At 45.6% G+C, this 16873-nt stretch overlaps 1 protein-coding gene across 1 annotated transcript in view; it reads right to left on the reverse strand.

Moving 5' to 3' along the window:
• Nucleotides 1-1161: 1161 nt before the first annotated feature.
• LOC137545106 (cell surface glycoprotein CD200 receptor 1-like) overlaps nt 1162-16873 on the reverse strand; it is a 69489-nt gene continuing 53777 nt past the window's right edge. Inside the window, exon 5 of the mRNA XM_068266218.1 lies at nt 1162-1580. Within this exon, the coding sequence (XP_068122319.1) occupies nt 1566-1580 (15 nt within the window). The 3' untranslated portion in view covers nt 1162-1565. The remainder of the gene's footprint in view (nt 1581-16873) is intronic.

Here is a 16873-nt window from a genome sequence, read left to right on the forward strand (position 1 = left end):
ATGACAGCAGTTTAAATATTTCCCTTGAAAATGAATAGGTTAATTTTGTAGCCTCGGTCACCAAGTGACCAACTGTGCCAAGTGTGGGGACTCTGGCTTGATTACTGTGAGAATGGCAGCCTTTTACATTTTTTCCATTGACATAAATGGGTGAAATCTGATTTGCTGTTTGTAGCTCCACCCAGGTGTGCAGGGGGGGCACGAGACACCCAGAACATATCATCCCAGGTAGTAAGGGATCCACCTACCAAGTTTTATTCAAATTGGTCAAGGTGTCTCGAGGGATCGCGGATTGGCGGCACACACACACACACACACACACACACACACACACACACACACACACACACACACACACACACACACACACACACACACACACACACACACACACACACACACACACACACACACACACACACACACACACACACACACACACACACACACATATACACACACACACACACACATATACAGTACATACATACATACATCCGATGTGATATATATACATATAGATTACAGCTGTTATCATTTATTTTTATTGAATGGTCCATCCAAAGACATGTTATGGAGTTATCCTTTAAAGGGATACTGTAGGGGGGTCGGGGGAAAATGAGTTGAAGTTACCCAGGGCTTCTAATGGTCCCCCGCAGACATCCTGTGCCCGCGCAGCCACTCACCGATGCTCCGGCCCCGCCTCCGGTTCACTTCTGGAATTTCAGACTTTAAAGTCTGAAAACCACTGCGCCTGCGTTGCCATGTCCTCGCTTCCCCTAATGTCACCAGGAGCGTACTGTGCAGTCGCAGACCATACTGGGCCTGTGCAGTACACTCCTGGTGACATCAGCGGGGGCGAGGACACGGCAACGCAGGCGCAGTGGTTTTCAGACTTTAAAGTCTGAAATTCCAGAAGTGAAGCGGAGGCGGGGCCGGAGCATCGGTGAGTGGCTGCGCGGGCACAGGATGTCTGCGGGGGACCATTAGAAGCCCCGGGTAAGTTCAACTCATTTTCCCCCGACCCCCCTACAGCATTCCTTTAAAGTGGAACTGTAGTCAAAATAACATAAGGATAAAACTGCTTATTTTTTTTTACAATTTTCATTTATAGATTATTTAATCTGTGTTTGTCCTGAGTAAAATCTTTCCTCTCCCTGATTTACATTCTGAAATGAATCCCCTGGTGGTGACATCTTTAGTTCTGCCAGGTGATCTCTGCACAATTGTCATATACTGAGAGTTATAAAGCCAGTAGAATATATATAAATATAGATAAGCTCCCAGAATGCTTGGAGGGAAGGGGGTGGGGGGATTCAACAGCCTAGGCTAAGCTTCAGTGGGAGTGTAGAGCTACATACCAATATACAGCAATATACAGCTATAGGATGTGCTTATGATGCTTGGTGAAGCCAAAATATTTAAGTTAAAAATGGATATCCTGAATGATTTACTCCATTCTATCATGTGATGTGTCACTACAGGGCCCCTTGAAGAAGCAGGAGGCCATCAATGGTTGCAGCATAATCTCTGACATAGGAATTATTTGCTCACACTGATCTTGTTCAAGAGACGCCCCTCTGCAACAAAGAGAAAATGGGACAAATGTTATTATTGTACAAGGGGTGTGTCCAAAACAATATGAAAATTAAAAAAAATAAATCCTCCACACTCCTCAGCTCATTATATTGCATTGCATCATACTGATTTATAACGGCTGGCTCACTCAGAGAGCCTTGCTGTTCTCACATGTAACTAGCTAAGTAAAAAAAAAAAACAGGCTGCTAAGTAACTAACTAATTAGCAGCCTGCTTTGTCTATTTACTTAGCTAGTTATTAAATAACTGATATCAGTGGTGCTCATCAGAGCTAGGCTATCCGAGGTACTCGGATAATCCTAGCTCTTTTTCACTATTCGAGCTCGAATACCGAACTCGAATAGTATTAGCTATCCGGGCTGTGCTATCCGAGCGCACTCGGATAGCAAGCAGATATCCGGAGATATCCTAGCTATCCGAGCTCGGATAGCGTCACGAGCTCGGATAGCGTCACGACAGACGTCACCTCGAGTCCTCACAAGCAAATCAGAGGGCTCCCAGCCCTCTGACTGCAGCCAATCACAGAGGGGGAGCCTGGCCAAGCCCCCCTCTATAAATAGCGGATGCCATCTTGCCTCACTCGTCCTGTTTGCGACTTACTGACTGATAGTACTGAGAGAACTGCTCCAGTGCTTTTTGTCTGTGTGCAAGTGCATTTCTATTGCTCTAAACCTAGCGTTTTTACACTCCAACACTTGATCTTCAACTGTATTGCTTTGTATTGTAGATAGATTGTATTTTAGGCAGTTTAGTTTGTGTGATTAGGGACTAGGGAGGGAGACTGTCACTGGTGCTGCTGCAGGCCTGCAGCCAGCAGCTAGGCCCTGTGCCTGCCCTGCTCTGTGCTCTAGTCTCTACCTTACCTGTGCTCTCACCTGTCCTACTCTACTCCTGTACTACTACTTCTATGTTAGATAGAATATTGTACTTTCCTTGGCATCTCCATGGCATCCTACATATGGGCAGTTCTCCGCCTCCAACTGCCAGATAGGACAACCTCTGATTATAAAATGAGCTCCACCCCTTTCTCAGTAATCCTTTTTTTGTCCTCGCCGCCGATAGGACTATACATTTTTTGCTCCTGTGACCATCTCTGCTTTTTTAGCAGTAACCTTTTTTGTATACATAGTATTTTGCTTTAGCCTTACCTCCGCACTTTGCGGGCCCAGCCAGTCATAGCCTCTATCTGGCTGAAGCCCTGTTGCCCAGGCACCTAAACGGGCCGATGGGAGCAGTGGATCAGTGCTGTCCGGTCTCCAGCGTCAGGCTTCTGTCACCTAAACGGTGTCTCGCCGCATTGTTCTCCCCGTCCGCGCTCTCCAAGCCTGTTTTCCGGGTTTCCGGAACTGGAGTTGCCAATCTGCGCATGTGCGCGCGTCTGCCGAGGCTGTCGGCCATCTTGCGGTTGGAAACAAAGTTTACCTTGCCTGCTGGCAGCCGGATCTGGAAGTGGAGCGGCGGCCATACTCTGGACGGGGGACAATAATAAAAGCAGCGCAGGATGTCCGCTCGGCGTCCAGAACTAACGCGTATAGCGGACGGAGCGGACGCCTGCTTTCTCTGTGTGACCTATATTACTCTTCACCCCAGTAAAGGTGGGTAATGCTGAAAGACAAAGCGCTTTCTTTTGTAAATAATGATGGCTAAAGGCTGTCTATGGCGGACATGGCTAATATAGCCTTTTCTGTTCTGTCCACAGCTGCCTAATTTCTGCTATGCGGAGGCATATCAACAATAGAGACCATAATGCAAGGTAAGGAGAGTAAGTTAAAGAGGCTGGTGCTCTCCAGGTGGAGAATGTTTTATTATACTACGTTTTTATTATGTTTTCCAGGTCTGTTTGTAAGGGAAATGTATCCGACGACTCAGAATCATCAGATGCCTCTGAAAAAAGCCCAAGTGACAGGAAAAGATCTTATTCAAGAAGATTTCCCTCCAGCTCATCTGGCAGTGATCAAGGACGTAGACCTCCACATCGCAAGTGCACGAAGAAATCAATCAGGCCCTCAGAAAGTCAATGCTGGCTATGTGGAAAGGACCGTCTCCCTGATAAATTGGTTTGCAGGTCCTGCTTGGGAGAGATAGCAGGAGAGAGCAGTGATCTTACTTCATTGATCAAAAGAACGGTGAAGGATGCAGTAGATCAGATGGGGAAGGAAGCTCATTCGGAGCATCAAAGATCACAGAGGTCAGCTCGCAAGCATTCGGATGACCAATCAGATGACGAGTCAGTAGCTTCGGAAGATTGGGACTCGGTGATCGATTTCTCTTCAATTCCTGCTTTTGTTTCACATGTCAAGCAGTCAATTGGTTGGGAAGATGTTGTGGATGAGGAAAAACCGAAAAAGAAAGTCTACTTTAAACAGTTGGGAAAAACTCAAGTAGGTTTTCCGCTCATGGATGAAGTAAAAGAGATTATTCAGGATGAGTGGAAGAACACGGTCAGGAAGCCCGCCACAAGGAATCGATTAAAGAAAATGTATCCCCTCTCAGAACAAGATGCCGCATTAACGGACGCAGTACCAATTGTGGATGCTTCAGTGGCTCGGCTTGCAAGGAACACTACACTACCGTTGGAGGATGCTGCTTTTTTCAGGGATACCTTGGATAGACAGTTGGTCCAGGATCTTAAAAGGTCATACATGTCAGCTGGCGATGCTACAAGACCGGCCGTAGCCTTGACATCGGTCTCTAAAGCAATGAACGTTTGGATCAATGACCTAGGTGAAGCGATAGAGCAAGATGCGGATAAAGGAATTATTTTAGCATCATTAAGGGACTTAAAGTTTGCCTCTGATTTTGTTGGAGAAGTGGCTCTGGATGTAATCAGGAATTCTAGCAGGTCTATGCTCTTTTCTGTTATGTCAAAACGAGCTTTGTGGCTTAAATCATGGTCTGCGGACCCCTCTTCAAAAGCATCTTGGACCAGAATTCCATATGATGGGAAAAACCTCTTCGGGTCAAAAATGGACTCAGCCATCTCTAGGGTCTCGGGAGGTAAGACTGGTCTCTTGCCCCAAGATAGAAAATTTAGAAAACAAAGATGGGGTCAAAGAAAACAGCAATTTTCGCAAAAATTTAGAGATGCCAAATCATACAAGCCGGGCAGACAATAGAATACCAGTTGGAGGTCTTCACAACCAACATTCTTCAGGACATCAAAGGCTAAAATAACCGCGCCATCCACATCTTCAGGGAAGTCATTTTGACGGGTTTCCCACCCAAATAGATCTAGTGGGTGCCAGACTGGCTCGTTATGCTTCTATTTGGGTGGACAGGATTTCAGACCCTTGGATCAGGAAAGTCGTGTCAATAGGCCACAGATGGTCCTTCCTGAGAAATCCAATTCTTCCTCATGTAATAGAGACTACTATTCCGACAAATCCCCAGAAAAGACATATCCTTCTAGAATATGTAAAATCTTTGGTATCTCAAGGAGCGGCTGTTCCAGTCCCAAAGAAAGAAAGATTCACGGGCTATTATTCTCCAGTATTTCTGGTGAAGAAGAAAACAGGCGAGTGGAGGCCGGTGTTGGACCTCAAGTCTCTCAACAAATTCATCAGAACACCGAAGTTCAAAATGGAGTCTCTACAGACAGTCATAAGAGCAACAAAGATTGGGGATTGGATGTGCTCCCTCGATTTGAAGGATGCATACTTCCATATTCCAATCGATCCTTCATTTCAAAAGTACTTAAGATTTCTCGTGGGAGGCATCCATCTCCAATTCTCTTGTCTGCCCTTTGGTCTGTCGACTTCGCCAAAAACGTTTACAAAGACTCTACTGGCACTAGTGGCAATACTCAGAAGGGATGGTGTAAGACTGTTACACTACTTGGACGACGTACTCATTCTAGCAAGTTCAAGAAGGCAGCTAATACTGCATCGCAATTTAGTGATGGAAACATTTCGCCAGTTCGGATGGCTCCTCAACATAAAGAAAAGCCAGCTAGAACGCACTCAAAATTTAATTTTTCTCGGAGCAGTTTTTTCAACAAATCGAAATACTATTGCTCTTCCAGAAGAAAAAATGGACATTATTATTCAAAGAATATCTGCAATCCAACCAAATTCCACCTTGACAGCAAGGCATTGCATGAGAATTTTAGGACTGATGTCGTCCACAATTCTTCTTGTCAGATGGGCTCATTGGAACCTCAGAAGTTTCCAATCAAATGTCCTTCTTCAATGGCAGGATCAAGATTTAAATTATCCGATTTTTATCTCAACAACAGTATGGAAGAGCCTTCTATGGTGGAAATCTCGGGACAATCTAAGAAAGTGCTTTCCCTTAACCCCTCCGAACTGGAATGTAATTACAACAGACGCAAGCGCCCAGGGATGGGGTGCGACTTTCAACAGCTGGGCGGTACAGGGAACCTGGAAAAATCAGGATCCTCATCTGGTTTCCAATGTAATAGAGCTGCGAGCTGCGCTCCTAGTCTTAAAAACTTTTCTTCCTCTCATAAAAGGGACCTCAGTTATACTCAGAATGGACAACAGAGCTGCAGTCTCATATATAAAACGTCAAGGGGGCACTCACAGCAGGACGCTTCTGAGGGAGGTGTCTCCAATAATGACTCTGGCTCAAATCCACCTACAAGACTTATCAGCCCTGTACCTTCCAGGTCAGGACAATACGAGAGCGGACAAGTTATCAAGGGAATTCATGAGCAACAACGAGTGGTCTCTAAATCAATCAATCTTCCGGACAATTATCAGGAAGTGGGGGAGACCCGAGATAGATTTATTTGCGTCCCCACAGAACAACAAGCTGGCAAGATTCTTTTCTCGCTATCCAGTGAAGGGAGCGATAGCATCAGACGCTTTGACTCAACCATGGACATTCAAAAGGGCATATGCCTTTCCCCCGGTTCCGATAATTTTCAAATTTCTTCAGAAGGTAGCATGCTCCAGGTCAGAGGTCTTAGCAGTCCTTCCAGACTGGCCCAAGAGACCATGGTACACCCTGCTGATATCTCTTCTGATAGATCACCCGTTTCGCCTTCCTCTGGTGCCGGATTTACTGGTCCAGAACGGGTTCCTGCACCCCAACTTGAAAAGGCTCAATCTGACGGCTTGGAGATTGAGGGGAAGAGACTCTTAGATCAAGGCTGTTCCCAAGAAGTGGTTCAAACGTTACTATCAGCAAGGAAGAAATCAACAAACGCAGTTTACAACAGGGTGTGGAGGAAGTTTGTAGACTTTGCTAGCCTCTCCAACTTTGACCCACAGAATCCGAGTATAAATCATATTCTTGCTTTTCTCCAAAAAGGCCTAGAAATCGGTCTGGCGTACAATACTCTTAAGTCACAAATGTCGGCCATCACAGCGATCTTGGGAGAACCTTGGTCTACTAACAGCCTTGTAAAACAGTTTTTTAGAGCAGCTCTAAAAATTCGACCACCGAGAAAGCCAAGGTTTCCCCAGTGGGATCTTCCTCTCATCTTGGAGTACTTATCTAGTCAGCCATTTATCCCTCAGGACAAATGCTCCTTATTCAATCTGATGTTAAAAACATCATTTTTAGTGGCGATTACTTCAGGAAGGAGGGTGTCTGACTTGCAGGCACTAAGCTGGAAAGAACCTTTCCTATCTTTCTTCGAAGACAGAGTTGTCCTGAGCCCTGTAGAAGCTTTCCTTCCGAAAGTTGCGTCATACTACCACATAAATCAGAAGTGGACGCTTCCTTCTTTCAAGGATCCATTGGACCCGAATGAAAATCATCCTCTGGATCCAGTCTCTTCAATTAAATATTATTTGGAGATCACAAAGTCATTTAGATCTTCGGACAGATTATTCATTATTCCTTTCGGAGTTAATCGTGGAAAACAGGCCTCTACGAGACTAATAGCAAAGTGGATTGTAACAGTAATCCAAAAGGCTTACAAAGCTAAGGGCTTACCTATCCCTCAGACAATTTCAGCCCATTCAACGAGAGGCATGTCAGCATCGTGGGCTTCCCTGGTTCCTGCGGACCTACCAGGGGATGGACCGACTCCTTGAGGCGGCAAGGAAGGTTGTGCGTCACTTCCGGCACTCGCCTGCAGCCGTGGCGAGCCTGGAAGAGGTGCAGAAGGAGCTGCACCTGCCACAGCACCGGCTCAGGCTCGATGTTCCAACTCGCTGGAACTCCACCCTGGCGATGTTGGAGCGTCTGGTTGAACAGAGGCAGGCTGTCAGCCAGTACGTTGCACGAGCAACAGTTGCCTCCCTCACTGCAACTGGGCGTGCCGCCACCAACCTCCCGTCCATCATCTCCACGGAGGACTGGGGGCTCATGCAGCAGGTGTGCTCAGTCCTGGCACCCTTCCTGCAGGCCACCAACATGGTGAGCAGGGACCATGCAATGGTGTGCGACTGGGTCCCCTTGGTGTGTGTGCTGGACAGGGCCCTGTATGCACTGGTGGAAGAGGGAGCGGCAGCCTTGGACCAGCAGGAGCTGCAGGCAGCTTCACAGGCCACCTCTGAGGAGGAGGGCTCGGAGTTGGTGGAGGTCCCTGACCTTGCTGCTGATGAGGGGGAGCAGCAGAGCGCAGCTGGACTGGTGCGGGGGTGGAGAGAGGATGAGGTGGAGGAGGCAGAGGAGGACAGCAATGTCGGCTCTGGGGCTGCCGATGATGTGCCAACAGACGTGGCCAGACTGTTCCCAATGGCAGCGCACATGCTGAGGTGCCTGCGCAAGGGACCCAAGGGTGATCCAGATGAAGCAGAGGGAGGACATCTGGATCTGCATGATGCTGGACCCATGTCTGAAGGGGAAGCTCAGCCAGTTCCTGCCTGCAGGAGGAGACCGTGCGCAACAAATGAGGGATTTGCAGCTGTCCCTTGTTGAGCGCTTGCAGGAAGCCTTCCCTGAGCCATCCACCCCCACTGTCCAGCCAGCACAGAGGCAGCAGCAGGTGCCTGCATCCACCAGCAGCAAGCGCTCGCGCACCACAGACCTGCTGTCTCTGACCCAAGAGCTCTACATGAGTGTAGAGCTGCCAAGGACTAGAGAGGAGGTGCCTGCAGCAGCATCCTTCTCCAGTCACAGGCAGCGCTTGACCCGCATGGTGGCTGACTACATGGGGTCCTTCAGCGAGCTTGACAGCGTGGCCCCTGTTGATCCCATGGAGTATTGGGTCAAGCACCTGCCGATCTGGAGCGAGCTTGCGCAGTACGCCCTGGAAGTGCTCTCCTGCCCCCCTTCCAGCGTACTGTCAGAGCGTTGCTTCAGTGCAGCCGGTGGAGTCGTCACTGAGAAGTGATCTCGTCTGTCTCACAAGTCTGTGGACAGACTGACGTTTCTCAAAATGAACCAGGCTTGGGTGGAAGGCGAATTCATGGCCCCTGTTGTCGGCGAGAGGGGTACATGAAGTGACGACTGCCACACACACATACACCTGCTGCTGCTGCTGCTGCTGTTATATTTCATCCTGCTGTCTGTGTCTCCACTGCCAGGGAACACATTACAAGGTGCTGCTGTCCAAGCGCCACCAGCTATTACGCTCAAAAATAGCTGCATTAATTTGAAGAAAAAAAAAATTGTAATTATTTTAGAGGTGTCCGGGTTGAAAACTGTGCTGTCCCAATTGTGTATTGAACACAATGTGGGCTTCACGACCGCTGTCTGGAACCTCATGCTGTTCATTTACGTCCCTGGGACCACCGCTAGGACCCAGGGCCTACTATGTCTCGCTGCCTGCCCTCCTGCCTGCTGCCAAATGCCAGTCTGCCACACACACTTATCCTCCTCACGCTGCCTGCTGTTATATTTCCTCCTGCTGTCTGTGCGTTTCCACTGCCAGGGAACACATTACAAGGTGCTGCTGCCCAAGCGCCACCAGCTATTACGCTCAAAAATAGCTGCATTAATTTGAAAAAAAAAAAAATTGTAATTATTTTAGAGGTGTCCGGGTTGAAAACTGTGCTGTCCCAATTGTGTATTGGACACAATGTGGGCTTCACGACCACTGTCTGGAACCTCATGCTGTTCATTTACGGCCCTGGGACCACCGCTAGGACCCAGGGCCTACTATGTCTCGCTGCCTGCCCTCCTGTCTGCTGCCAAATGCCAGTCTGCCACACACATTTATCCTCCTCACGCTGCCTGCTGTTATATTTCCTCCTGCTGTCTGTGTCTCCTCTCCACTGCCAGGGAACACATTACAAGGTGCTGCTGCCCAAGCGCCACCAGCTATTACGCTCAAAAATAGCTGCATTAATTTGAAAAAAAAAATTGTAATTATTTTAGAGGTGTCCGGGTTGAAAACTGTGCTGTCCCAATTGTGTATTGGACACAATGTGGGCTTCACGACCGCTGTCTGGAACCTCATGCTGTTCATTTACGGCCCTGGGACCACCGCTAGGACCCAGGGCCTACTATGTCTCGCTGCCTGCCCTCCTGCCTGCTGCCAAATGCCAGTCTGCCACACACACTTATCCTCCTCACGCTGCCTGCTGTTATATTTCCTCCTGCTATCTGTGTCTCCTCTCCACTGCCAGGGAACACATTACAAGGTGCTGCTGCCCAAGCGCCACCAGCTATTACGCGCAAAAATAGCTGCATTAATTTGAAAAAAAAAAAAATTGTAATTATTTTAGAGGTGTCCGGGTTGAAAACTGTGCTGTCCCAATTGTGTATTGGACACAATGTGGGCTTCACGACCGCTGTCTGGAACCTCATGCTGTTCATTTACGGCCCTGGGACCACCGCTAGGACCCAGGGCCTACTATGTCTTGCTGCCTGCCCTCCTGCCTGCTGCCAAATGCCAGTCTGCCACACACACTTATCCTCCTCACGCTGCCTGCTGTTATATTTCCTCCTGCTGTCTGTGTGTTTCCACTGCAAGGGAACACATTACAAGGTGCTGCTGCCCAAGCGCCACCAGGCAGCTATTACGCTCAAAAATAGCTGCATTAATTTGAAAAAAAAAATTGTAATTATTTTAGAGGTGTCCGGGTTGAAAACTGTGCTGTCCCAATTGTGTATTGGACACAATGTGGGCTTTACGACCGCTGTCTGGAACCTCATGATGTTCATTTATGGCCCTGTTACCACCGCTAGGTACCAGGGCCTATTATGTCAGTCACATCACACTGCCTGACACACATTACTCCTCCTCCTGTAGCTGCATTGAGCTTCTGCTGTCTGTGTGCTGCTACCACTGCCAGGGAGAACAGAAGAAGAACTATTTTCTACTGCCACCTGCCCACCCACTCTCCTACCGAGTACCGACCGACTATTACCACACACTACAAATAGCTGCAAGCCTGCTGCAACTACTACTTCCTCCTCCTGCTGATGTCTGTGTTTTACCACCGCCAGGGTACACAGAAAAAGGCGCTGTGGCTTGCAATGTGCCACTACCTACCTATTATGCCATCAACACAAATATAACTATGGTGTTATTACAATAAAATATTTCCAAAAATGAAGTAAAAAAAAATATTACAAAAGAAAGGAAAACCAAGACACATAATATAATGATAGAGAAGAAGAGGAAGAAGAAGAAGAAGATGAAGAAGAAGAAGATATAGAAGAAGAAGATATAGAAGAAGATGAAGAAGATGAAGAAGATATAGAAGAAGAAGAAGATATAGAAGAAGAAGATATAGCAGATGAAGATATAGAAGAAGATGAAGAAGAAGAAGAAGAAGAAGAAGAAGATTTAGAAGAAGATGAAGAAGATATAGAAGAAGAAGATATAGAAGAAGAAGATATAGTAGAAGAAGAAGAAGAAGAAGAAGAAGAAGAAGAAGAAGAAGAAGAAGATATAGAAGAAGAAGAAGAAGAAGAAGAAGATATAGAAGAAGAAGAAGAAGAAGAAGAAGAAGAAGAAGAAGAAGAAGAAGAAGAAGAAGAAGAAGAAGATATAGAAGAAAAAAATATAGAAACAGAAGATATAGAAGAAGATATAGAAGAAGAAGAAGATACAGAAGAAGAAGATATAGAAGAAGAAGATATAGAAGGAGAAGAAGAAGATATAGAAGAAGAAGAAGATATAGAAGAAGAAGATATAGAAGAAGATGAAGAAGAAGAAGAAGAAGATATAGAAGAAGAAGAAGAAGATATAGAAGAAGAAGAAGATATAGAAGAAGAAGATATAGAAGAAGAAGAAGAAGATATAGAAGAAGAAGAAGATATAGAAGAAGAAGATATAGAAGAAGATGAAGAAGAAGAAGAAGAAGATATAGAAGAAGAAGAAGAAGATATAGAAGAAGAAGAAGATATAGAAGAAGAAGATATAGAAGAAGAAGAAGAAGATATAGAAGAAGAAGAAGATATAGAAGAAGAAGAAGAAGATATAGAAGAAGAAGAAGATATAGAAGAAGACGATATAGAAGAAGAAGATATAGAAGAAGAAGATATAGAAGAAGATGAAGAAGAAGAAGAAGAAGATATAGAAGAAGAAGAAGATATAGAAGAAGAAGAAGAAGATATAGAAGAAGAAGATGAAGACGACGTAAATGAAGACTTCCAACAACCATTTTGGACACACCTTCTCATGCAAACACTTTTCATGAAGTTAATTTACTTTTTTTGAGACCTTTTTTATAACTACTACATCACCACATAATCACTTGATGTTTTTCTTCATAAAAAAGGTGGTTTCATGCATCATTGACCTCCAATACCAGTTTTACAAGCTATTTAAGGCCAGCTCGAATATTTTACTCGAATACAGACTCGGATAGTGACGTCGGATATCCGAGGTCGAATCGGATATTCGATTACATCGGATATCCGACTTCGAGTGAATTCGGATAGTTTACTATCCGAATTCGACCAAACTCGAATAGGATAATGAGGTATCCGAGCAACACTGACTGATATGTGATTAACGGAAAACAATACTTTTCACTAAACTGCCCCTTTAAGAAGCTCCAGTTGTCATCTATGCAAAAGAGCCATTGAGCTCCATGACTTTGAAAGTCGCAGAGAGCTCTGTCTTCTGAAGCTTGTTATCTCAACTGTCAGTCATTGGCCTCAATTCACTAAGCTTATCTCCTGTCTTTAATAACGTTTCTAGAGTTATCACCATGGTGATAAGGCATGTTGTATTCAGGAAACATTTTACCTCAGGCAAACCTAAAGTTAACTTTTCTGTCTTTAAGTTAACTCTTCAATCCTTAAAATAACTCCAGAATTCTAAAGTTAAAGACAGGCTGTTAATTAACTAAGTGTGAAAATAACTACAGAGGCGGTAACTTAACTATAAAGGAGGTAACTTAACTACAGAGTTACAACTTAAGGAATGAAGAGATAAGATAACTCTCTCACTGTGTGGAGGTAAGTTTTCTCTTGCCTTATTATCTCCAGCATGATCTTAGTAAATTGAAGCCATTGTATTGTTTTTTTGTTCAGCAGAGGACAGGTCAATAGTTCACCAGCCTGCTCTGCAAAATCATTTACAATGCTGAGTAGTGTGTGAATTGCAAATATTAGAGAATGATGCAATGTTATAAAGGACACTATATAACTGAAAATAAAAATGAGAATATTTTCTTCGCTACTAATGTTCTTATTATTGGCTGCGTTACTATGTTCTTCTCCCCAGCTGCATCACTTATCTTCGCCGCCTGCCTCTATGTGCCAGCACAGCACCGCCCCCTCCAGTCGGCACTGCACTGGTCTTTAGCTGGCCTGGCTCCTCCCCTCTTCCTCGAGTGAGCCACAGCACAGCTAGAGACAGTGAGTGCATGCTGCCCATGTGATGTGCCTGGCCTGTAGCGTGAGGGATTAGAAGAGGAGGATTTCTTTGCCTGGCCCTGGCCTGCTGTCAGTGTGGTCTCTCTGGTTCGCCTGTCCCTCCAGTTCCATGGACTGTGTGGCATACCTCCCAACTTTTAGAGATGAGAAACAGGGACACTTAAGCCACGCCCCTGACCATGCCCCTGCCACGCCCATAGTCACGCACACCATAAAGATTTAATAAGAAAAATATGTTTTATTATTCAATCCACACTGGTCCTTTCTATCCTGGTTCATTTTCCTTCATATTAACATTTTAAAATTAGTAATATATCATTTTATAGGATGGGAATTAAGTTTAGAGTCAATCAAACAAATTTTTTAGTAGAGAAATATATATATTTACATAGAAAGAGGGACAAAGTTCTGAAAGAGGGACAAAGGTAGAGATGTAGCCGGTGAACGGTTCCAGGTGAACTTCGGTGGTTCGCGTTCGCCAAGAGCAGGCGAACTTTTGCAGAAGTTCGATTCGCCCCATAATGCTCTATTGAGCAGAACTTTGACCCTCTACATCACAGTCAGCAGGCACATTGTCACCAATCAGACTGCACTCACTCCTGGAGCCCCACCCCCCTTATAAAAGGCAAGGTCCTTGTGCCGTTTTACTCACTAGTCTGCCTACACTAATTAGTTAAGGGACAGCTGCTGACAGACTCTGCTAGGGAGAGTTTAGTTTGGCTCTTATAGGCTTGTTCCTCACTCCCTCCTTCCTCCTCACTCCTCCCTCACTACCTCCTGGAGGGAGGAGGGTCTCATCTTCCAGGGAATTGTACAATTTCAAAAGCCAGCTTATGTACCTTGGCTGGGAATTGAACCCAGGTCTTGGCCAGGGATTGAACCCAGGTCTGAGTGCATGGTAGTCAGCTCTCTTAACCGCTATACCACCACCAAGTCTACATGCTGAAGGCAGCCTAGCATGTACCATTATGATATATCCTAGAAAAAAATGAGCTTGCCTAAAGATTTGTAGGCTTTTAAAAGCCAGCTTACATACCTTGGCCGGGAATTGAACCCAGGTCTTGGCCAGGGATTGAACCCAGGTCTGAGTGCATGGTAGTCAGCTCTCTTAACCGCTATACCACCACCAAGTCTACATGCTGAAGGCAGCCTAGCATGTACCATTATGATATATCCTAGAGAAAAATTAGCTTGCCTAAAGATTTGTAGGCTTTTAAAAGCCAGCTTACATACCTTGGCCGGGAATTGAACCCAGGTCTTGGCCAGGGATTGAACCCAGGTCTGAGTGCATGGTAGTCAGCTCTCTTAACCGCTATACCACCACCAAGTCTACATGCTGAAGGCAGCCTAGCATGTACCATTATGATATATCCTAGAGAAAAATGAGCTTGCCTAAAGATTTGTAGGCTTTTAAAAGCCAGCTTACATACCTTGGCCGGGAATTAAACCCAGGTCTGAGTGCTTGGTAGTCAGCTCTCTTAACCACTATACGACCACCAAGACTACATGCTGAAGGCAGCCTAGCATGTACCATTATGATATATCCTAGAGAAAAATGAGCTTGCTTGAAGATTTGTAGGCTTTTAAAAGCCAGCTTACATACCTTGGCCGGGAATTGAACCCAGGTCTGAGTGCTTGGTAGTCAGCTCTCTTAACCACTATACGACCACCAAGACTACATGCTGAAGGCAGCCTAGCATGTACCATTATGATATATCCTAGAGAAAAATGAGCTTGCCTAAAGATTTGTAGGCTTTTAAAAGCCAGCTTACATACCTTGGCCGGGAATTGAACCCAGGTCTGAGTGCTTGGTAGTCAGCTCTCTTAACCACTATACGACCACCAAGACTACATGCTGAAGGCAGCCTAGCATGTACCATTATGATATATCCTAGAGAAAAATGAGCTTGCTTGAAGATTTGTAGGCTTTTAAAAGCCAGCTTACATACCTTGGCCGGGAATTGAACCCAGGTCTTGGCCGGCAATTGAACCCATGTCTGAGTGCTTGGTAGTCAGCTCTCTTAACCGCTATACCACCACCAAGACTACATGCTGAAGGCAGCCTAGCATGTACCATTATGATATATCCTAGAGAAAAATGAGCTTGCTTAAAGATTTGTAGGCTTTTAAAAGCCAGATTACATACCTTGGCCGGGAATTGAACCCAAATCTTTAAGCAATCCCCATAAAATCATTCAACAGCAACTGCATGCACAATTTTTGTGGTACACAGTCTCTGTGGCACAATTGGTTAGTGCGTTTGGCTGTTAACTGCAAGGTTGGTGGCTCAAGCCCACCCAGGCATGGCCTTTCCTTTTGTGTTCAACAGTTGTCCAGAGAGAACCCCAGAATGCCATGTAGATTCATCTCTCTCTCTCTCTCTCTAGTAGGGATGGTCACCGCTTTCCGCGGAATTGTATTTTCCGCAATTTTTGGCCAATGTATGTGAGTTGGCTTTTGAAATTCTACAATTCCCTAAGCAAGCTCATTTTTCTCTTGGATATATCACAATGGTACATGCTAGGCTGGCTTCAGCATGTAGCATTGTAGTGTGTTGTGTTGTGTTGGTGGTATAATGGTTAGGATAGCAGCCTACAGAGTGGTAGGCCTGGGTTCAATTCCTGGGTCTGGCCAATGTATGTGAGTTGGCTTTTGGCATCCTACAAATCCCTAAGCAAGCTCATTTTTCTCTTGGATATATCATAATGGTCCATGCTAGGCTGCCTTCAGCATGTAGTGTTGGTGGTGGTATAGTGGTGAAGAGAGCTACCTACCGAACGCTAGACCTGGGTTCATTTCCCGGCCAAGGTATGTAAGCTGGCTTTTGAAATTCTACAATTCCCCAGAAGACGAGACCCTCCGGGAGGAGGAGGGTGGAAGTCTATTGAGTAGAAATACTTCTTATTAGGCAGAAATCAGTTAGGGGAGAAAAAAAATTGAATTCCGTAAAATTCAGCGGAAATTCGTTTTGTTCCGCGGAAATTCCGAATTAGGGCTATAGCAATTCCGTTCCGTCGCTTCGGAACCGGAATCACCAAATTCCGGCCAGAATTCCGCGGAATGCAGCGACCATCCCTATTGTACACTACGTGTAGCTACGAGTATCTAGCTACTTATCATGCTGCCGTCTTACCTGATGTGCTCACCTTGCATTCCACATCACTCCCATGCTTCCTTCTTCCGGATTGAAGGAGGAAGCATAGGAGTGACATGAAACATGATGTGGAACGCAACTGAAGCGCATTGGCTAAGGTGGCGGCATGGGTAAGCTACCCCCGCCTCCCCTCAGAGCTAATTTAAATTTTGATTATGAGTAGCTACATATTAGTAGCTAAACGTAGTGCACAACACTAACGCACACAAACAGTGAATAGTGGGTCGCTAGTAAATTAGTGCGGGGGGCGGGGGAGGTTACGTCCAGATTCCGCATCGGGTCACAGAGGCCCTGTAGCTATGCCACTGATGGTCAGTGAGATGCACATAATTATGAGCTGATGTAAATGTTATGGCAATTTTATGCAAATGTATGCAGCTTGAAAATGGACAAACGGAATTCATCATCTGTTGCAGCATTTTTAAGC

This window comes from Hyperolius riggenbachi, chromosome 2 (assembly GCF_040937935.1).
Source record: "Hyperolius riggenbachi isolate aHypRig1 chromosome 2, aHypRig1.pri, whole genome shotgun sequence".
NCBI lineage: Eukaryota > Metazoa > Chordata > Amphibia > Anura > Hyperoliidae > Hyperolius > Hyperolius riggenbachi.